The sequence below is a fragment of the Petromyzon marinus genome, chromosome 30 (assembly GCF_048934315.1).
Source record: "Petromyzon marinus isolate PM22_M1 ecotype Great Lakes invasive population chromosome 30, UKy_Petmar_22M1.pri1.0, whole genome shotgun sequence".
In the NCBI taxonomy this organism is placed as follows: Eukaryota; Metazoa; Chordata; class Hyperoartia; order Petromyzontiformes; family Petromyzontidae; genus Petromyzon; species Petromyzon marinus.
In genome coordinates, this window is record NC_133696.1 from 8409759 (window position 1) to 8432354 (window position 22596).

At 51.3% G+C, this 22596-nt stretch overlaps 3 protein-coding genes across 3 annotated transcripts in view; 1 reads left to right on the forward strand and 2 right to left on the reverse strand.

Annotated features, from left to right (window-relative positions):
- Positions 1 to 3997, reverse strand: part of LOC116947547 (rho guanine nucleotide exchange factor 3-like) — a 31042-nt gene extending 27045 nt beyond the window's left edge. The window contains exon 1 of the mRNA XM_032963415.2: positions 2790 to 3997. Coding sequence (XP_032819306.2) covers positions 2790 to 2864 — 75 coding nt within the window. The 5' untranslated portion in view covers positions 2865 to 3997. The remainder of the gene's footprint in view (positions 1 to 2789) is intronic.
- A 4862-nt stretch (positions 3998 to 8859) lies between these two features.
- On the reverse strand, positions 8860 to 20364 carry TIMMDC1 (translocase of inner mitochondrial membrane domain containing 1). The gene is made up of 9 exons (XM_032963416.2): positions 20245 to 20364; positions 18018 to 18097; positions 15195 to 15460; positions 14050 to 14209; positions 13589 to 13677; positions 12727 to 12794; positions 11640 to 11718; positions 10118 to 10228; positions 8860 to 9512 (listed from the first exon to the last, which is right to left on the reverse strand). The coding sequence occupies exons 3-9, from the start codon at positions 15335 to 15337 to the stop codon at positions 9308 to 9310; spliced, it is 855 nt and encodes a 284-aa protein (XP_032819307.2). The 5' UTR covers positions 15338 to 15460; positions 18018 to 18097; positions 20245 to 20364; the 3' UTR covers positions 8860 to 9307.
- Positions 20365 to 21865: 1501 nt separating this feature from the next.
- The window catches only part of TAF3 (TATA-box binding protein associated factor 3), a 43684-nt gene continuing 42953 nt past the window's right edge, over positions 21866 to 22596 (forward strand). The window contains exon 1 of the mRNA XM_032963419.2: positions 21866 to 22139. Coding sequence (XP_032819310.2) covers positions 22092 to 22139 — 48 coding nt within the window. The 5' untranslated portion in view covers positions 21866 to 22091. The remainder of the gene's footprint in view (positions 22140 to 22596) is intronic.

Genomic DNA, 22596 nt, shown 5'->3' on the forward strand with positions numbered 1-22596 from the left:
CCAATGCCACTTAACACTGTTGTTCTAGCTCAGGGACGAGACGGGAATCACCGGGGGAAACCCGCACAGAACAGGGGAGAGAGCATACGAACACGACGTCCCGAGTTGGGGATCCCACATTTTAAGGGAAATGTTAACAATGACACCGGCACACAATGGCACACTCGTGCGAATGACGTCGCCGGATCTTTGACGTCCACTGTGAAGCAGACCGCACGTTGCAGCCTTTTCACGGCAAACACACCCGCAGGGTGTTAACCAGGGCGGCCGCTGGAATTTGAACCGTGATGTGAACCATCTGCAACACGTCGCTGTCTCTGCTCCACAGCAGCGCGTTACGAGTTTGAGTATTCAACTTAGTCAGCCGTCGTTATTTATTTATATATTACTAATATATAAATTAATATCGCTACCAGGAAACGATTGGTCAACCTTGCTGGGAATCGAACCTCAACGCTTGCTCGGCGGCTAACGACTCTGGCTCAATTTCCCGGAACAAAAACCCGGGTCTCCATCTCCCCTTCCTCCAACCCCCTCCACCCCCCTCCACCTCCACCCCCCCCTTCGAGAGCGAGAGAACGTTCTGTAATGGATAGGAAAGTTTCCAATTAGTGCGGTGTGACAACTTTCTGCGTGACGTGTGGTTTCAGAGACGCGGGCAATTCAGGGGAGACACAGCAAATAATGCAGAACAAAAAAAAACCCCGATGACTATGCCGATAAGACGCCTTGGGGAGTAACGCCGAGACGCAGAGCGAGAGGAGAGGAGCACGTGGGTGAGACATCGCACGGGTGTCGATGGCATCGCTCAAACTGTTTAGAAATCGAGTGGAGCCTTCAGGTCCCGCGGGCCCCTTTGGTGGCCTTTCGTGCGGCACCTGGCGTGCCCCCCCCCCCCCCGCCAATACACAAATGTAGAAACCCCCCTCCCCATCATCATCATCGTGCTTGCAAAGCTCAATGGTTTCAAATTTGTGTGGATGCTCCTCGCGCTCATGATGTCTTCTCGGCGAACGCGGCACCGCCTCTCAAAAATGTGCGAAGAGCCGCCGCTTGAGGTGGGCAGGGACACGCGTCTCGGCTGGAAGGGGGACGACGTTCGATGGTCGAGACAAATAACGGAGTGGCAGCCAAGGTGGGGCCCCACGGTGTATGGTGAAGCTGCTGCTGACGAGGATGACGTGAGCTCGTGTGTATAAAGTGCCTAGGTTGATTATTAGGGCGCAGGATCGCGAGATAATGAAAATAAAAAAGCAACGTGGCAACGTGTCCACCGGAGTGGAACGCGTTTCAGTTCGTGCAGTAGTGCGGGACCACTCTCTGTTACGTAAAACTCATGATTTGGCGCTACTGCTGCTGCTGCGTTGGCAGTGGTGCAAAAGCACAGTTAACAAATAACAGAAAAAAACACAATACCGCTGAACTCATTCGTCACTGCCTTAAAAGTAAGAAAGTATATACTAGGCGACGATTTGGGCAATGGGCCTTCTTCACGACACATAGAAAAGGCAGTGAGGTATCTCAACTCAACACAACTTCTCTAGGCCCTCTGTATGTCCTATGATGAAGGGCCATTGCCGTGAAACGTCACCTATCACATACCTTTTCTCATTTCAAGGCCATGCACACGGACACACACACACACGCAGCGTTATTATTGACGAATCCTTTCGCTGGTGAACGAGGCTCGAGAGGGAGAACGACGCAGGGAGGTCGTGGAGGGAGGAGGAGGCGTGCGTGGTGCGGAACGAGATGACAGCGAGGGGATTGAACGCGCGGGTTCGACTCTGGCTGGTGACACAGGATCGTATTCACAGCGGCACAAGAGGCAGACGTGAGTGGGCTCGCATCGCGGCCAAGAAGGCACGGTGGCCGATTGTACGTTGGACTTCTTTCGCACCGTACGTGGCCAACCGCGCTCATCGAAGGTGCGTCTCAGGTCTCGACGGAACGAGACGTGGGTGAGTGAGCTCAATATTAGATGTGTCTGTGTGTGTCTGTGTGTGTGAGCGGTGGCGCAGTGGTTAGCGCGCTACGAACACGTCCGCCCGGGTTCGATTCCCGCTCACGGACAGCACCAGGGACGATTATTTGAACCGGTTCTGGGCCTCCGCTAGGTCGACTCAGCCTCAAATGAGTTCCTACGGCCGTCGCGTGATGTTTGATAACCCAGCCCCGTCGCGTGCCGTGCCGCTCGCCAACAGCACTTGCCTCCAAAAGTTTGTTCAGGCTTTATATATATACACGGGGGGGGGGGGGGGTGGGGGGCACCTGTGTGTGCGCGCGAGGAGCGGTGGCGCAGTGGTTGGCGCTGCACTGCGCCACGAACCGGACAAGCCCGAGTGAAGATTCCCGCTCGCTGCCGCCGAACATCGCTGAACGAATATTTCGAAACCGGCCCTGAGCCGCCGCCACCTCCCTCGACTTGGTGACCGAGTTACGGAGAAGAAGTCAAAGACTGCCGGAGCGTGGTGTTGCCCACACCAGCCCGCCTGAATGTAGATGCTCGCTAACAGCACTTGTCCCAACAACAACAGTCTAAGGCTAAACAAGCGGATCTTAGTTTGTGTGTGCGTGTGTGTGTGCAGCATGTACATGTATCTGTGGACATCTTTTTTCGTGGTAGGTCACCGCACAGAGAACGTATCGCACGAGGTGGAAGCGATGGATTGTGGAATCGCAGGCACCGTGACGAGACAGTGGCAGCCCGGGGGGAGGGGAGAAGAGTACATCCAGCAGTGGATAGACCGCGGCTCGTGAATGACGATGAAGGGCAATGAGACACCCACCTGGTCATCCTCGATGACCTTGAGCGCGTCCATGTGCGCGTGCAAGGAGATGGAGCAGCGCTTCATCACGACCATCACTGGAGCTTCCCTCGCCCATCAACCATCTCCACCACCACGTCCACCAGCACCTTGCTCCTCCACCCAGTCCAGCGTCGTCTAAACCACCAGCATCGCGGGGCAGCAGCAGTCGAAGCAGCAGCAGGAGCAGCAGTAACGACGGAGCGGCAACAGTGGCTGTGTGGAGCGGAGAGGCGCAGGCCACCACCCCCACGCAATTTCTCCGCTCCGAATTAGACCGTGGATTTGTTTCCGCCTGTTGCTTCCTGCTTCCTACTGTTGCCAACTACTCCAAACTGTTGCCTGCTGCCCCGCACTGTCGCCAGCTACTCCCGACTGTTGCCTGCTGCTTCCTGCTATTGCCTGCTAATCACTGGAGCTGCTGCTGCCGCCGCTTTATAATGGTTTTCGTTGCTACCTTTAACCCAGCGGCCGCCCTGGTTAATACTGCGGGTGTAATAAATATCCGTACACAATTACTACCACGCAACGTCTGTTTCATTCCCAGTGGATGTGAAAAGAGTCGTAGGTCCATTGGGTGTGCCGGCGTTGGTGACCGCGCATTTGCCAAATTCGAAAACGACACCGCGAATTTGCTCCTAAACACCGTGGCGGAAATCACCGCACCCTACTGGCAGATCGATGTCCCAGGCCACGCTCACAACCGAGACCCGTCCCGCTGGTCTCTCTTGAGTTCTCACCCGGTCAAACTAAATCATCTTAGAAGTTTAACTTCTGATGCCCCTTGCATCAGACGGAGTCACCTCCTGCTTCTCACGCCCCCCCCCCTCACGCGCCGCCAACCACGTGGGGTTCAAGAAGGGGAGGGGGGTGAGGGGGAGGCGAGTGTCCGCACTCTGGAGTGTGTGCACCTCGCCTGGCACAAGCACCGTGGTGACGTCACTACCCTTTGGCGAGTGCGAAACATCGGTAACGATGATCTAAACCGGTTCTGGGCCTCGCCTAGGTCGACTCAGCCTTAAGTGAGCACCCGGTGCGGTGTGTAAACATCAGCACTGGGGAGACAAAGGCGGCCGGGCGTGGTGCTGGCCACCAATACCCCTCGTGTGCTCACGTGCCGGCCATCATCGGTGCTGCTCGCTTACGGCACTTGCCCCAAGAGTCACAATGAAGGCTATTCGGGGGATCTTTGTAATGTGTGTGTGTCGGAAGGGTGGGGGTGTGCCCAACTTCGCATCCGCATCACCTCCTCCCCCCCTATAACCCTCACCTCCACCCCTCACCCCAACACTGAACAACCCAACCCTAAAACAACACATACCCTTGCCGATGGCAGCACTCGCAACCTCCACCCTCCTCCACCCGTCACGTCGGAGACCCTCCGTCAGCGGTCATTTAGAACAATGGCCCCGGGGTCCCCACCGCCTGTCGCATCGTCGCGGGGCAATGCACGCACGCCCTGGAGCCCCGTTAGATCGCGGAGGCCAAGCAGGGCCACCCCACCCCCCAGCCCCACCGCGCCCGGCCTGATGCGTCGGCTTGGAATGGGTGACCGCCAGCACGGCACTTCATTTCTCACGGAATTATTTTGATGATTTTTTTTCCATTAGCTCAGGACAGCTCCGATCTAACTGCAGCCCTGGTGACCACAGTGCATATTTTAAATACAAAATAAGTAATATTAAAAAAAAACTTTTTTCAAAACACGCTTTAATGAAATTAATGTACCCTGCTAGTAATGGCAGAACTCCACGACTCTGGGAAGTGGCCCCGAAGCTTGCCATAACGTAAGGGACCATGGTGATTTACAGCCAACGTCAGTTGAGCGTGGACAATTAGAGCCAAGCCGAAACATAACATAAAAAAGAAAGTTTTTAAATATATGTTTTTTTAAAATCATAGATTATAGTATTGTCATCAGTATGACATAAGTATACCAAGTTTGCAGTCGATACCACATTGGGAAGGGCTCGGCCGTATGAACATTCGTTACACTGCGCACCCCGCATTTACTGCCCCGCCACTGACCGGCGTTAAGTGAAGTATGGCCAAGCAAGCATGCCACGAACTGCACAGGCGTAGGGTGACGAGGGGGATTGGGAGACTCTCGTCCAGCAGTGGATTGACATCGACATGACCCGACCTGATCCAGCGGAGCCTCACTCGAGTCTCAAGGCTCGTTTGCAGGAGGGTGCTGCGTTGGCACGTGTGCTCAATTCCCTTACGAGTACTCTAAATGTATATTTTTTGCCTTACAGCGCGGAATAAAACAAAATAAGATATAGCCTGACGTTTCAGACAAGGGCCCTTCTTCGGGGCATACAGAACGACCCGGGTTGTGGCTGGAGATTGCATTTGACACTGTGGGGGCGCCTGAGAAAACCGGGGAAGGAAAACATTTTACGAATCTTTGTTCAATACGGGCGTTGCGTCGTCACCAGATAAAGAATCCAGAAATGTCGCGGCCCTCTGACTACTGTGAGAGAAGAGCCCACGGAAGAGGATATCACAGAGCTACCTCTAAAATAGCCTTTTAAGTGACCTCTGTTCCGAAGATAACAAACGACAAACATTCGTCAGTAACACCACTGTGGCCTCTAAAAGAGAAAACATATATAGGTCGACGTTTCGGACAATGTCCCTTCTTCATTGCACAGAGAGGCCATTTGAGAGACAGTGAACGATGAGTTAAAAACTGCACTTGTTGTTTATACCATGGGGGGGGGCTTATTAAAAAAAATCCTGATGACCAGATTAAACTTGGCTTATGAAGTTGCACTCTTAGAAGCTGATGAGTAACAAACCCTTCAATTCCAATATGTTGCACAGGGGTCACTTGAACCTAGGTGAGGCCCAGGACCAATGCAACAAATTACGGCAACAAACGAGCCGATTAAATCGCTCCATTTGTTGTCATTCGGATTTTTTTTTTTAGACCATACTTCACCACACTGATCAGTGCGGGTACGTGACCGAATTGGCCCAGGGCCATATCGGATATCGGCACCAGCGTTCGCCATGGATGGGAAACTGAACTCTGGCGGGGGGGGGGGCCGTGTCCGTAGCGCGCTGACCACCGCGCCGCCACCCCTCGTACACGCGCGGTTGTGCCGCGCGCGCACGCGATGTGCGGTTTTTATTGCGATAGGAAACGGAGCGGTTTCGTGTCGACACAATCCTCCCGCTCGCCGCCACCCCCGCGCCGCCACCCCGCGCACAGGAAACCTGCGGTGGCGTGGGGCGGGGGGAGGGTTTAAAAGTCGCAGCCCAGAAATAGAGACGTCCGATTCTCGCAGCCCCCACCCCCCCCCCCTTTGCCAATCCACTGCTGGATGAAGGCCTCTCTCCCTACGTTGGGATACGACAATCTCGTCTATGCCGGTTGATTTTATCCATACTTCACCACGCTGGTCAGTGCCGGTTTGGTAAAGATAGGGGTCGGAGACGGGGAAGTTGAAGACCCACGACCGGTTCAGATATCCGGGGTGCACTGTTAAACTTCCACCGGTAAAATATGGGGGGGGGGGGGATAACATCAACAGGCTTTCACCAAATCACACGGACCAGCGTGGGGAAGTATGGTCAAACAACCCTCATGACCGATACTCTGTGGGAAGGCCTTCGACCAATGAAATTTACGAACAATTCAATCCGACAGGTGATGTTGCCTTCATGCGTCACACATGCTTGGAAATATTTAAAATGAATATAACCTTAATATGCTTCGCCGATATTCTCTGGGACGTTTACCCCGATTCCAATAACGCAAGTATGGCGTCAACGACAGAGATCCCGGAGAAAACCCACCGCGCGTAGGGACGGGGAGACACTTAATTGCCTCCGCTATTCAAGTATCCATCGCTCTACAGCACTCAATCGCCCCACTGTTAGCCGTGGTCAGGAATCGAACTCAGGTTTGTGGGTTAACAGTGTAGTTCAGAACAGTGGTCAGCAGCGCACTACACTGCACTACATTGCACTACACAGCACTGCACAGCACTACACTGCACTATACTGCGCCAGCGGAGGGCAGTGCGCTAAACGCAGTACCACCGCTCCCACTCATGATACCCTCATTACTGAACTTCTCAATCGATAGTCCCACTCATGATAACCTCATTACTGAACTTCTCAATCGATAGTCCCACTCATGATACCCTCATTACTGAATTTATTAATCGATAGCCCCACTCATGATAACCTCATTACTGAATTTCTCAATCGATAGTCCCACTCATGATAACCTCATTACTGAATTTCTCAATCGATAGTCCCACTCATGATACCCTCATTACTGAATTTCTCAATCGATAGTCCCACTCATGATAACCTCATTACTGAACTTCTCAATCGATAGTCCCACTCATTATAACCTCATTACTGAACTTCTCAATCGATAGTCCCACTCATGACACCCTCATTACTGAACTTCTCAATCAATAGTCCTACTCATGATAACCTCATTACTGAATTTCTCAATCGAGAGTCCCACTCATAACCTCATTACTGAACTTCTCAATCGATAGTCCCACTCATGATAACCTCATTACTGAACTTCTCAATCGATAGTCCCACTCATGATACCCTCATTACTGAATTTCTCAATCGATAGTCCCACTCATGATAACCTCATTACTGAATTTCTCAATCGATAGTCCCACTCATGATAACCTCATTACTGAACTTCTCAATCGATAGTCCCACTCATGATAACCTCATTACTGAACTTCTCAATCGATAGTCCCACTCATGATACCCTCATTACTGAACTTCTCAATCGATAGTCCCACTCATGATAACCTCATTACTGAATTTCTCAATCGAGAGTCCCACTCATAACCTCATTACTGAACTTCTCAATCGATAGTCCCACTCATGATAACCTCATTACTGAACTTCTCAATCGATAGTCCCACTCATGATACCCTCATTACTGAATTTCTCAATCGATAGTCCCACTCATGATAACCTCATTACTGAATTTCTCAATCGATAGTCCCACTCATGATAACCTCATTACTGAACTTCTCAATCGATAGTCCCACTCATGATAACCTCATTACTGAACTTCTCAATCGATAGTCCCACTCATGATACCCTCATTACTGAACTTCTCAATCGATAGTCCCACTCATGATAACCTCATTACTGAACTTCTCAATCGATAGTCCCACTCATGATAACCTCATTACTGAACTTCTCAATCGATAGTCCCACTCATGATAACCTCATTACTGAACTTCTCAATCGATAGTCCCACTCATGATAACCTCATTACTGAACTTCTCAATCGATAGTCCCACTCATGATAACCTCATTACTGAACTTCTCAATCGATAGTCCCACTCATGATACCCTCATTACTGAACTTCTCAATCGATAGTCCCACTCATGATACCCTCATTACTGAATTTCTTAAACGATAGTCCCACTCATGATACCCTCATTACTGAACTTCTCAATCGATAGTCCCACTCATGATACCCTCATTACTGAACTTCTCAATCGATAGTCCCACTCATGATACCCTCATTACTGAATTTCTCAATCGATAGTCCCACTCATGATAACCTCATTACTGAACTTCTCAATCGATAGTTTACGGAACGCTGCAAAACTGCCATTAAAATAGGGAGCATCAACATAAGAGACTACCACTAGAGTACACGATATGCATATCCATAATAATGCTATATTATTGTACCCTATACTTACACTAATTCTAGGAAACGATTCAGAGCAGAATATGGAACAATGAGGAAACAAACCAAGGCGAGAGATGATGTGGCGTGGAAAAATAATTCCCGGAATAGCTTTCCAGACTGTTCCGGCTCACACAAAACACCGATTACAATATAAACCTTTACGCAAGACACAGGCAGGCAGACAGACAGCACTTTCAGATGGTGGCTGCAAAGTTGAGTAAGCTTTATTCGCTTAGAAGGCATTCACATGAAATTAAACTCGTTTATATTTACTCAGCAGAGTAGGGTCAATACCCCCCACTCCACCCAGTCCCCCCCCACACCCCACCCCACACCCCACCCCACACCCCACCCCACACCCCCATGGGGATCAGCGTGCAATTCGCTACGAGCAAGTTCCCACGGAGGAGCGGCGGTTCATTGCCAGTGTCACTCAGCACCGCTTCCGCCAGCTTGCGGTGCCAGTGTCTACATCAAGGTCAAAGTTCGCTCCCGCCCACAGCGGTTTGGCCGCGCCGTGCGCGACGAAAGCGGCGATTCCCGAGTTCGATTTCCCGCTCGCAGGCACCGTCGGTGATGAATATCTGAACCGGTCCTGGGCCTACCCCTCTAACCCCCCTTCCCCCACTTGCTGCTGCGGTGTATAGAACACCCCAGCACTGGGAGAGGCGATGGTGGCCAGGCCTGTGTGGTTCTGGCCAGACCACCACCTTGTTCGCTGTGCCGGCCTTAATAAGTGCTCGTTAGCAGCACTTGCCACGACGGCCTGTGAAAGGCTATAGGTGGAATCTTTGTCTACGTGCTTGTGCACGAATGCATTTCTCCCTCCAGGGTTTCCCGTGCCCGTCCCTCCTCGTGCGCCGTCTCCGCTCGTACCACCAGCGCGCCGGGGTTTGGCGGGCGAGCGAGGATCTCGTTGATCTGGTGCAAGTCATCCTCGCCCGTGCCACTGCTCTCCATGTGGGTGAGCAGCTTCTCCGTCGCCCACTGTCGCTCATCCCTGCACGGCGACGGAAGAGACGAGAGAGATGAGAGAGAGAGGTAACGCTGGAGAATTGTTCGCGCTTCCATTGTATACTTTGCTTTTGAAACGGTGGTTGTTACCGGGTATGTAACGATTAACTCTACTCTGTCTGAGCGACTGAGCGCGTGAGTGTTGAGTCGGTGAGCGAGCGAGTGCACGATTGTGCAAGTGAGCGCTGAGTGCATGGGCAAGTGAGTGAGTAAGCAAGCATCAGTCGGGACTCGCACACACAAAAAATGACAAAGATCTCCCACATAGCCTATACAGACTGTTGCAGCAAGGGATGTCAGTGGACAACACATATGAAGGCCAAGACGTCACACGAGGTGGGCGGCCAGCATCATGATGAGCTGCGTTTGTCTTCCGAGCGTCGATGTTTACACACCGTACCAGGTACTAATTTGTGGCTGAGTTAACCTAGGGGAGGCCCAGGACCGGTTGAGATAATCACCGGTGTTGGCTGTGAACGGGAATCGAATTTGAGTCGCCGAGTTTGTAGCGCAGGGCGCTAACCGCTGCACTACCGCTCCCCAAACACACGCACGCCATCGCAAGCTGCTAGCGGGACGCGCGACCTTCACCTGTCACGCTCCACCCTCTCCCGCTTCTCTCTGCGCAGGCGGAGACGCTTCTCCAGCGGCGTCTCGTTGCTCAGCAACTGGGTCGCGCGCATCAGCACGCCGACTGGCAGCCTGAATTGGGGGGGGGAGGAGGGGAGGCCCATTCGTCATCACAGGCATGTGCAGCAAAACACCATGTACGGTTGGAGCCCTGGGTTCAAAACTGTTTCTATTCAAAACTATTTCTATTTTACCAGGTAAGGCCTACTGAGCTACATAGCTCTTTTTTTCAGAAGCGACCTGGCTATCACGAATGACAGTTCAACGTAGTGGCCTATCATGTGGAAATTTATCGCAGCAAAATACTCTAAACACATGTTGCTAAGCGTGGAAGGAAAAACCGGAGGACCCAGAGAAAAATCCACGCGACCACGGGGAGAGCACGCAAACTCCAAACATACAGGCGTCAGGGTCGGAATCGAACCTACAACCTCCTCTATACCAGGCGAGATAGTTAACATCTCGTTACCGTGGCGCTCATTCATTTCCCAACACGTATTGTCTGGGTTGCTAGGTGGCACGTGACTTAGTAGTAGCCGCGGTCATAGCGAGAGGTGTACCGTATGCGGTGTGCCTGGGTGGGGAAATATTTTACGGGTTGCCGAACCAGCTGAAATGAAGTCCTGGGTGGCGGGAACGACACCGCCGCCGCCAATCAGAATTGCTCTCGGGGCCCAATCAATCATCCCCCAACATCCCTCGTTGTCTGTCTGTCCAACCGAGTTGGCCATCGGGGTTGTTTGAGGTTGTTTGACCGTACTTCGCCACGCTGGTCAGAGCGGGTTGATCAAAAGGAGGGGTGGTGCAGTGAGGACCGGTTCGGGTTTCACTCGCCACTGACGTTAGCCATGGCCAGGAATCGAATTCGGGTCGCTGGGTTTCAAAGCGCCATACCAACCATTGTACCGCTTAAATTGAATGCTTTCCAAATAAGAATGACAGCGTTTATAATAATGCATTAATCCGTCTCCTTTGTCCGTCCGTTTGTGCCCGGGGGCCGGCACTATAACTCTCATAAAGAAGATCCAATTATGAACAAACTTTTGTTTGTATAAAGTTGTGTTGATATTCGTAACTTCCCCAATTATAAAACGGACGAATCGATGACAGCCTCGGCCCAACACTTAAAAGAGACACAAACCTGAGCAATATTCACACACGTTTTTCCCTGACAGCTACCCATCCATCCTTCCGTCGGCTTCCAAACTATTACACAGTCCATGCCGCACGCATGCGTTTGCCTCGATTGTACATTAAACGATGTAGGGGAAATCAACGGCGGCTATGTCATGCCCCGGTCATCATCGTCGTCATCATCATGCAGTACGCCCCCCCCAAGGACGGTGACCTCTCTCGCATCGCGGGTTAGTAATCCTTCGGCATGTTGTACCCAGTTGTTATGCTTGATTCCCGCGAGTTCCGCTCGTTACTCGAGCAAGACGGAGCGTTTGAACGACACAACTCCCTTGCACATAGATCGTACCCCAGCACGGATCCGATGAAGGCTCCTCCCACAAAGCCTCGGGGTCCGAGGGACAGCCGCATGATGCCTCCGGCGAGTGCTGCGGGCACACGAATATGCACGCATGCACGCTCTCTCTCTCTCTCGTCTCTCTTCTCTCGCGACCGTTAGTTGTGCACACTCAAACTCTGCAGCGAATCCGCAGCCGCGCTTGTGTGCGATGATCGGTTACATCACTGATGTTAGAACGAGATGTCGGCCATTTTAAAATTAACTTGTTGTATCCCTTCTAGATTTAAAGTTTCGTGACTGCTAGGATCCATACTCTTTGGTTCTATTGGGTAAAGTCACGTAGGTGAAAATAAAATAACAAAAAAAATCACGACGTTTCGGCCACAACACAAGCGGCCTTCATCAGGTGAAGGGACGAGCCTGTCTGGAGGACAGCGCTGGAGTGGAAGAAGCCACGCTTAGATCACGACCTTTAAGCTGTGTGAAAGGAATTAGCATATAATTTAGCATTGAAATGGCTCATTGAAATAGCTAAGTTAAAGTATACACATCCGCAGAGGTGCCCCTTGACAAAGGAATTAGCATCGAATTTAGCATTGAAATAGCTGAGTGATTAGCTAGTAACTGGTCACAGAAATAACTATGTTAAAGTTAGAGTATATACATTCACCGAGGCACCTAGTACTCATCAAACATTGTTGTATCCCGATTGCGCCAGCAGCGTCACGTGATGAGGTCTCCATTCGGATCTGTCAGTGCAACCCCTCGTGTTAGAAAGGGGCCCATGGGAAGCAGGTGTCACAGGGCTACCCCCGAGATGTGACCTGGTACACATAATAGGAGGGGGCAGCACTTTCTCCACCTGATACCTTGCCACAGCAAGGAACGTTCATAGCTCACTACACTTGAGAACCCCGGTTTAATTATGGCGACTGAAACCCAGATTCGAATCAAAGTTCTCAGCGCTGCTAACTCAGCGTTCTGACTTCTGTGCACCTGGGCGCCCCCTAATATTTATTTTAGAAGGAATATCGACCATTAGTGCCCCCTAATAAGCATCAGTCTCAACAGTAATTGCGGGGCGGGGGGGGCTCACCTCCGCCCGTGATGTAATTCCCCACGGTGCCTTTTCCTCGGTAAGCGCCGAGGCCGATTCCAATGCCACTGCAACAGACGGACGGACGGACGGACGGAGCGGGAGGTGAGCGATGATGGACGGTGTTGGCTATGCACGTGGCTGCTGTGATCCACCAACCCTGCTGCTGGCAAGGGTTGGTGGATCTCCGCACGAATGTTGTGAAACTTCCTTCCTGTGGACGTGGATAAGGTGCCATACCCTGGCTCGCCAGGAGAAGGCAGTACAGGAAAATGTGAAATCCACCTATTTTATGCTAAACTAAACTTTTTATTTTACCAGGTAAGGCTCACTAAGCTATACAGCTCTTTTTTTCAGAAGCGACCCGGCCACAAAAGGTAGCTCAACAAAGTGGCTTGTCATCTGGAGATTTGTACAAAGCCAAATACTCTAAACGCATGTTTTTAAATGTGGTGGGAAAAAACCGGAGGATCGGGAGAAAAATCCACACGACCAGGGGAAGAACACGCAAACTCCAGATATACAGCAGGCGTCAGAGTCGGGATGAAACCAACTACCTCCTGTGTTCCAGGCGAGGTATTTAACATCTCGCCACCGTGGCGCCCCCTGCTCCTTCTGTATTGATTGGAGGGTTTTCTCCTCGCAAGCGTGGGTTTTCTTCAGGTGCTCCGTTTTCCTCCCATATATAACACCTTAACATACAGAGGATCGCAGAGCTTGGGAAATTGTCGGCGCCGGCTCACCACGTGGGTACTGCCTTCTCGGCGTCAAACCATCGCAGTAATCCCGTAACGCAAGCTGTGTTTTTCTGCAACAGTTGATCGTAACTCGACTTCGCGACTACGCGACTCCGTGAACTCACTTGAAGATGGTCATGAAGAAGCCGACCCTCAGCGCCATGGGGACACCTGCACGGATGAACGCTTTGATCGCCACGTTGTGAATGGCGCGCTGGGGGAAGAGATGACACGGTGGGCGAGGCAGGCGGTGAGACAGGGGGCGAGGAAGAGTTCAAAAAAGGGTAAAATAAAAGAGGCGAAACAGGGATGACATGCGGTGAGTGTGGGAATGTGAGTGAGCGTGCCAGTGAGCATGCCAGTGGGGATTGTTTGAATGAGCGAGTGAGTGCGAGCGCATGATCGAATAAGCATGCCGACAGGGAGCGTGTGAGTGTGTGACAGTGCGAGTGAGCAGCTGAATGGGTTCGTGAGCGAGTTACCATGCCAGCGGGCAGTGCACGAGTGGCTGCGCGTGCCAGTGACTAGTAGGGAAAGTGCGAGCGTGGGAGCGAGTGTGAGCGTGCCAGCGAGGGAGTGAACGCACCACGGCCTCGATGCGGTGTGAGTAGACCTCGCCGTATCTGCGCTCCATGAAGCGCTCGCGCGCGAGTTGGGCCGCCGGGACTCCGCTCCCCAAAAAGCCGCCGAACAAGCCCACGGTGGTGCCCACTATCAGCAATCCCAGCTCCTCCGGGTACGGGTACCTGTGTCCCGCACGCGATCACCCACTTGGCTCACACGTTCACCCCATCGCTCACTCACTCACATGATCGCTGACTCGATCAACTTTCTCACTCGCTCCAAGAGATTTCTCACCTCCCCAGATTGCTCACTTGTGCTTGCTCATTCGATTGTTCACTCACTCATTAACTCACTCGTTCGCTCACTCAATCATCCACTTACTTGTTTATTCGATCGCTTACTCACTTACTCATCTGATTGCTCACTCATTTATTCACCTGATCGCCCACTCATTCGATCAGTCCCTCACACACTTTATTATTTCAGCTGGTGAGGGCCCGAGAGCTGAACAGCCCTTTTCCAAGGAGGACCATGACCCAATATTGCTGTGCTGCCATCTCCTGGCCAATTCGCGTCCCAATTCGCGTCCCTTTGACCGCTGGTGCGAGGAATCGAATCGGACCCACCCTGTCCAGGCTCCCCCAACTCTCCATGGCTCGGCGTTTGGGCCCGCCACTCTGGCCCATGGATCCTGGTGCAAGCTGCACGGCGTGCACACTCGATTAACTGCACCACTCCCTTGGAGTGGAAGTTGGCAGCCTTCACACGCCCCACGCTGCCAAGTGAGAAATCACGACTAATGCCACCGTCAATCCGGCGACCGAACGCCGATCAATGATCTCCCGGTGTCCAGAGAAGCAGCAGCAACTAGAGCCACCAAAACGGCCCTCCTCTCCAGGCAGGCCAGACAACCACGCTTTCAGACAAGGCGCTGCAACAGGGTTCCTCCAAACTCAACATTGAGGGGCCTTTTTCCCAGGCAAAGTACGAGTAACTCGGGAACATTTTGAAAGAAGCATAACATCGACGTTCTCACCCTCTGAGAAACCCAAGTACCCATTGGTCAACAGGCCCAGTCGCTACCACTACCTTTTACTCAACAGCGAGAGCCATCGCTAGGGAGTAGTGGTGGGGTAGGGGGGGGAAAGTGCAAACACCGGCACTCACTGCACATGGAAGACGTCTCGCACTCGGTCCCATCCCGTCTCCTCCTCCTCCGCCGGCCCCGTCTCGCCGGAGGCTCCGGTGGCACAGGGGGCGGTGCCAGGGCCCTCGGGCGATTGGGCGAACACGACGGCCGGCAGCGGCATCCGCAGGCTCTTCGCCAACCGCGTTACGGTGGCACAAGAGAGCAGCGCATGCCTCTCGTCCCCTCCTCTTCCTCCTCCTCCATCTCCTCGGTCTCCAGGCGCCGCCACCCCCGCTCTTGTCTGCTGAGATGCGGCGTCCATCGTGAGGAGCGGTGGTTACTGCATAGGTGGAGTGGTGGTCACTTCGTAGGTGAATATTTATACACATGTATTAAATTGTATATCACTTTTGACTGCCCACCCAATGCATGCACATTTTGGTGGAATAAGTGGACTCCACTCAGCTACGATCCTGGATGCCGTGGAATGGCTACAATATTAAACAGCTTTGGAGCCAGTTGGTTTTTACAAATGCCTTACAAAAGAATTTAATTGTATTTGTGAGAACAGACTGTTTACTATGTACGGCAAACGCAAAAATGAAGATGTGCACGCTTGGAATGACACTGAGAGACAGGAAGATGAACAGGTGGCTCGGAGAACAAATGTAGTTTTTTTTTTTTTTTACGAGGTGAGAACTCAAAAGACCAGAATGGTCTTATTTGCAATAGTGACCTGGGTCAGATTGGAGCCGACATATTGACAGTTGATAAAAATAACAAACAAAAACTCATCACGTTCATCATTACCTCCAAGTGTGGCTATTAAAAATAAATATATACAACAGGTAACGTTTCGGGCAATAGCCCTTTTTCATTGCATATATATGGAGAGGCCAGGGAGATAGAGTGAATAGGCGGCACACCAAAAATCTGAATTCCATCTGTCCCATCTGTATGGGATAGTGTTTCACCCCTCACACGTGTGGGTTTTCTCCAGGTACTTCCGTTTCCTTCAACATGTAAACACAAATTCAATGGGCTGAGAACACCTTCATATATACAGTGAGGGAAATAAGTATTTGATCCCCTGCTGATTTTGTACGTTTGCCCACTGACAAATAAATGATCAGTCTACAATTTTAATGGTAGGTTTATTTGAACAGTGAGAGACAGAATAACAACAACAAAATCCAGAAAAACGCATGTCAAAAATGTTATAAATTGATTTGCATTTTAATGAGGGAAATAAGTATTTGACCCTCTCTCAATCAGAAAGATTTCTGGCTCCCAGGTGTCTTTTATACAGGTAACGAGCTGGGATTAGGAGCACTCCCTTTAAGAGTGTGCTCCTAATCTCAGCTCGTTACCTGTATAAAAGACACCTGTCCACAGATGCAATCAATCAATCAGATTCCAAACTCTCCACCATGGCCAAGACCAAAGAGCTCTCCAAGGATGTCAGGGACAAGACTGTAGACCTACACAAGGCTGTAATGGGCTACAAGAGCATTGCCAAGCAGCTTGGTGAGAAGGTGACAACAGCTGGTGCGATTATTCGCAAATGGAAGAAACACAAAAGAACTGTCAATCTCCCTCGGCCTGGGGCTCCATGCAAGACCTCACCTCATGAAGTTGCAATGATCATGAGAATGGTGAGGAATCAGCCCAGAACTACACGGGAGGATCTTGTCAATGATCTCAAGGCAGCTGGGACCATAGTCACCAAGAAAACAATTGGAAACACACTACGCCGTGAAGGACTGAAATCCTGCAGCGTCCGCAAGTTCCCCTGCTCAAGAAAGCACATACATGCCCGTCTGAAGTTTGCCAATGAACATCTGAATGATTCAGAGAACAACTGGGTGAAAGTGTTGTGGTCAGATGGGACCAAAATGGAGCTCTTTGGCATCAACTCAACTCGCCGTGTTTGGAGGAGGAGGAATGCTGCCTATGACTCCAAGAACATCATCCCCACCGTCAAACATTGAGGTGGAAACATTATGCTTTGGGGGTGTTTTTCTGCTAAGGGGACAGGGCAACTTCACCGCATCAAAGGGACGATGGACGGGGCATGTGTACCGTCAAATCTGGGGTGAGAACCTCCTTCCCTCAGCCAGGGCATTGAAAATGGGTCTTGGATGGGTATTCCAGCATGACAATGACCCAAAACACACGGCCAAGGCAACAAAGGAGTGGCTCAAGAAGAAGCACATTAAGGTCCTGGAGTGGCCTAGCCAGTCTCCAGACCTTAATCCCATAGAAAATCTGTGGAGGGAGCTGAAGATTCGAGTTGCCAAACGTCAGCCTCGAAACCTTAATGACTTGGAGAAGATCTGCAAAGAGGAGTGGGACAAAATCCCTCCTAAGATGTGTGCAAACCTGGTTGCCAACTACAAGAAACGTATGACTCTGTGATTGCCAACAAGGGTTTTGCCACCAAGTACTAAGTCATGTTTTGCAGAGGAGTCAAATATTTATTTCCCTCATTAAAATGCAAATCAATTCATAATAATTTTGAGATGCGTTTTTCTGGATTTTGTTGTTGTTATTCTGTCTCTCACTGTTCAAATAAACCTACCATTAAAATTATAGACTGATCATTTATTTTGTCAGTGGGCAAACGTACAAAATCAGCAGGGGATCAAATACTTTTTTCCCTCACTGTAGAAGACTGCAGAGCTTGGGGAATTGTTGGTAGCGCCGGCTCACACCTTTCCCGCTCATCTGTGGCTCCTCTTTGAGCCTCTGAGTCATTCTCTCTCTCTTCGAGAGCGAACGAATACCGTGCAGCGGTGCCGTGTTACGAGTTGAAATTATTATCATGGTAGGGGAGGGGATGAAAGGTGGAGGATCATTACCTGCCTATAGGTCTGGCGGTGACATGGCCAGGCGAGTTGGTGGGTGAAGGTTGTCGCCCGAGTCGAGTTGACGTCCACCTCTTAACGCACACAGGTGGAACGGAGGGTCACACAATCCTGCATCATGACCAGAAGTTTCAGACACGCGTGTTAAATACTCAACAACACAACAACACAGAACAACAAATGAGCAGCTGTTACATGTGGGGTGTTTAACCATACTTCACCACGCGGGTCAGTGTGGGTTAAAAGTAGGTAGCATTGATGACAGAAGCACGGAAGTACAATACAATTGATTTTTGTCAATTGTTATATTTAATCTTGATTTGAAGCTTTATCTCGCCATATTTCAGCATTTTTTCTTGCTGTGGTTGTTCCACCTGATGAAGATTGCTTATGTTGCGATCGAAACGTCGTGACTTGTTTGATTTGATTTCTACCTACGTGACTTTACCGAAAGAACCAAAGAGTAAATTGTTATATTGTTAGTGAATAAATTCAGGTTGGTTGCACACAGAGGAAGCGAAGAGGTTTCCCAGATCCGGTTCAGATCTCACTGTCAGCCGTGGTGTGGAATCGAACTAAGGTTGTTGCTGGATTCACAGCGCGGTGAGCTCATCGCTACACCACCGCTCCACCCTCCCACCCCGTTCCCCACTTCATTTAATTTCCAGAGTCGGTCATTGTGTGCCAGATTCGAATATTACCTTCAAATTACTCAATTTTAACTCTACACAGCAATCATCGCCCCCCTACTGGCATACTAATGCCCCGGGTCACTCTTGCAAATGAGACTCATCCTATTCTCCTTGAGTTCTCTCCTGGCTAAACAAAATAAACTCTAAACTGGAGTACAGTACCATTTGTGGTAAGCCACCTCGTTTTGCAAAAAACACAAACGTGCCCTCTGCTGCAAGATACCAACATCTGCACTGCACCTGTGTAATATTTTTTTTAAAATTATTATTTCACTTGTTTACCCAGGAAAGCCTCACCGAGTCTCAGGACTCCAAGTTGTATTGCAGTTTGGGGGCCAATGTTGCTGTCATCCAAATTGAGTCAATTTGAAGGTAATATCTTCCACTTTCAGATGTTTTGGCCAATACTCGTTACAGTAGTATGTTACGTTTAAATAAAGCTATGGCAGGAAAACGGAGAATTCGGACGAAACCCATGCTGAACAGGGAAAGGAACATACAAATTCCGTGCACTCTGCTGAACAGGGGTGGGAAAAAACTGCTGAAAAAAAACAAGACTACATATTTTTTGTACCAGGTAAAGCCCACTTATAGTTCGTTTTCAGAATTGACCTGGTCACAAATGATAGCTCAACGAAGTGGCTTATCATGCCGAATACTCTAAACGCATATTTATAAATGTTGATATAAAAAACCGGAGGACCCGGAGAAAAATCCATGCGACCACGGGGAGAGAGACACGCAAACTCTAAATATACAGGTGCCAGGTTTGGGATCGAACCCACGACCTCCGGTATACCGAGTGAGGTAGTTAACATCTCAGGAATGGAACCCAGGTCTCTGGTTCGTCAGGGACGAGTGTTACCCAAGTTAAGTCCCTTGAAGCAACCGGTTGCATCAGCAGAGGGAGCCGTGCCCGATTGCATAAAACCTGGCCTTCAGCGGCTCTGGTGGAGCGGTGGCGCAGTGACTAGCACACTGCGCCATGAGCCCGGACCACCTGCGTTCGATTCCGAACCACGATTATTAACATTGTTGGCCAGTAACACCTGAACCGGTGCAGGGTCTTCCCCCACATCCACCTCACCCCCTAACTTATTTCACCAACCCACACTGACCAGCATGGTGAAGTATGGTCAACACAACCACCCCCCCCCCCCCCCCATGTGGATTGACAACGCCTGTCATAGTTGACTTGGTGCGGAGGATGTTTGCCGCAGTGGTGTGGAACGGGGTAGAACGCCGGCACTTTGCAAATCAGAGGGTCGCCGGTTCGATCTCTCGTCGCGGCAGCTGTTGCAATCGTGAGCACGTTCCTGAACCCCCTCCCCCCCCAACTCACCCACTCCACCACCCAGCGATACAATACGAATGGGGAAACACCGAATGTGTCGATCGGCAAAGGCGCGCGTGTTGTGGTAGAACGTGAGTAACTCCACACCAACGAGCAGGCCAAATGAACCTTGTGCCGACAGAGCTCCTTCCGACAGCACAGGCGCCAGTAAGAAATTTCACGGCTTCACCTTTACCCTGACGCTTGAGACCACAGCCGAGACACGTAGAGGACGAGGGGGTTGCCTCTGGTGGGTGGCTGGACGAGCCCGTCAGCTCGCTCGGCACACCGCCGAGGTCGATGACAGTCAAAAATGTTTAAATGCCACTTGAAGCGGAGTCGTGAGCGTGGGGGGGGAGCTGGCCGAGTGCAGAGGACACGGGACACGCGCGGCGGCTCCCACCACTACCTCCACCACCACGTGGGGGTGAGGCGACGCGGCCGCCACCTTACTAAGGGTGCCTGTGTGTATGTGTCTGTCTGTATGTGCGTGTGTCTCTGTGTGTGTGCGTGTGTGTCTCTGTGTGTGTCTGTGTGCGTTTAGCGCGCTGCGCTATGAACCCGGCGACCCGAGTTCGATTCCCGCTCACGGCCAACACCAGTGACGATTTTCTGAACCGGTCCTGGGCCTCCCCTAGGTCGACCCAGCCTCAAATGAGTAGCTGGTGCGCTGTGTAAACATCACCACTGGGGAGACAAAGGCGGCCGGGCGTGGTTGTTAGCCACCCTCTGGTGCCGTGCCGGCCTTCATAGGTCGCCAAGGGCACTTGCCCCAGCAGCCTGTGAAGGCTGTAACAGGGGATCGCTGTCCAGGGGAATTGAGTTTTCAGGTTGGCGTTCAGCCGTTTCAATACGGGCACATCTTTTTCTCTATTTGTTTGTGTTTCTCCCTTGTCGTGGGACTTTGTAGGATGAACGTTGCGATTTATAAGGGCACGGGGTGACCAATAAGGTCCGAATTGGTCCGTAAATAAGGGGTTGACACCTATGGTTTTATTTGGACGAACATTTTTTGGGGGATATTTATTTGACATTCCTTCAGTTACCCCAAGTCCACGCTGCTTGGCATCGCAAACAAAGGCTATTTAATATCCCCGACGGCGACTTTTGAGACACTACTGTGTTTGTGAGTTGCTTAAATGTTGCTGCTGCTGCTTGCAGATGTTAGGCTGTACTGCCACAGAAGCCCGTGGTGACCCCGGTAAGGTTGTGATGTTCAGGACTCTCGCTTATTTATCTATGTGAATGGGGTGTCACTTGTTAAATTGACCGCACCTACCGTCCAGGGTTGGTTGGTCCCATATTTCTTGTGTGCAGATTCATTTTATGTTTTAAATAAACTTTGTTAAATGGGGGTCACGTGCGTCTGTGTTATTTTTCTGCTCTACATTTACACATAAACCACATTGTTGACCCATTATTTCTGGCCAGGACGCTCCTGAAAAAGAAGCTCATAGCTCAGTGGGCTTTACCTGGTAAGATAAAATTATAGTTTCGTTTTATTTGCAAAATTATTTTTAAAAGTGATTTGTTTGCACTTTCCTATACTTTGCATTCCCATCGTTTTTTATTTATTGTAACGTTCTATGCCCCCCCCCCACCCTCTCTCCCTTTACTGGGCACCTGTGAAAAAAGAGCTTCATAGCTCATCGGATTCCTCGGGTGAGCAAATAAAAAAACAACCCTGGGTGCTGGTGCAGGGACGCGCGGGGCACCCCCACGCAACGTGGCCGCTGCTGGTGTCGCGCGTGCGTGCGCGCGCACATCCGGTCGCACGGCGATGACGTCAACGACACGGAGCCCGCCCCCCCGCTCGCCCCGCCCCCCGGCAGCGAGGCGAAGGCGACGGCAGCTCGCAGAGGCGGGCGGCGGTGGCGGCGGCGGCGGCGGCGCGGGAGAGTTCGCGTCTCTCTTCCCGTCTCTCGACCTCCCGCCCCCGGCTTCCCTCCACCGTGTGCCAACTCCCTATACTCGTCCGGGTTACCCGCCACCCGGCTTCCGTCCCCCCCCCACGCCCCAGGCGGTGAAGGTTTGGGCTGAGCCATGAGCGACAAGTACACGCGCGCCGTGCTTCGGGTAGTGGTGGCTCAGGTGAGAGGAGTTGGTGGTTGTTGAAGATGTTCACTCCGCTTGTGGTGGTGGTGATGATGGTGGTGTGGTTGTTGTTCCCCTCGCTGCCGTTGCTTGGTTTGGTGGAGATTGCGGCCGCAGGCTTTGTTGGAGAGAGGTGCTGGGTAGAGTTGGGGACAAGCGTCTGGTCGAGTTGCAGAGTTGTGGATGCGGTGAGCGCCGGGCGGCTAATGTTATGGTGGGGGAGACACAGTTTGTGTTTTTGCATTTGTCAGTTCAGTAAGTCAACCGATGGCACCTGGATCTGTCCCGTGAACTGCCTCGACGCTTCACGTGGCCTCAAAGTGCACCTAGCTTGGCACGTCACCCGCCGCTTAGTGGCGAACGCCGGTCGTTGCATGTGTACTGGTTATGGTGCTGTGTGTTGCCCTACAGTATGAGGGCAATTGGCATTCGGAGTGTGTGTGTGTGGATATTG

What these genes read in the sequence shown, in the direction of transcription:
- TIMMDC1 (XM_032963416.2), bottom strand. Translation starts at nt 15,337, where the DNA reads ATGCCGCTGCCGGCCGTCGTGTTCGCCCAATCGCCCGAGGGCCCTGGC. An exon ending in TTCTTCATGACCATCTTCAA is followed by an intron (nt 12,795 to 13,588) that starts GTGAGTTCACGG and finishes CGTCTGTTGCAG; the next exon opens with TGGCATTGGAATCGGCCTCG. An exon ending in GAATTACATCACGGGCGGAG is followed by an intron (nt 11,719 to 12,726) that starts GTGAGCCCCCCC and finishes GTGTGCCCGCAG; the next exon opens with CACTCGCCGGAGGCATCATG.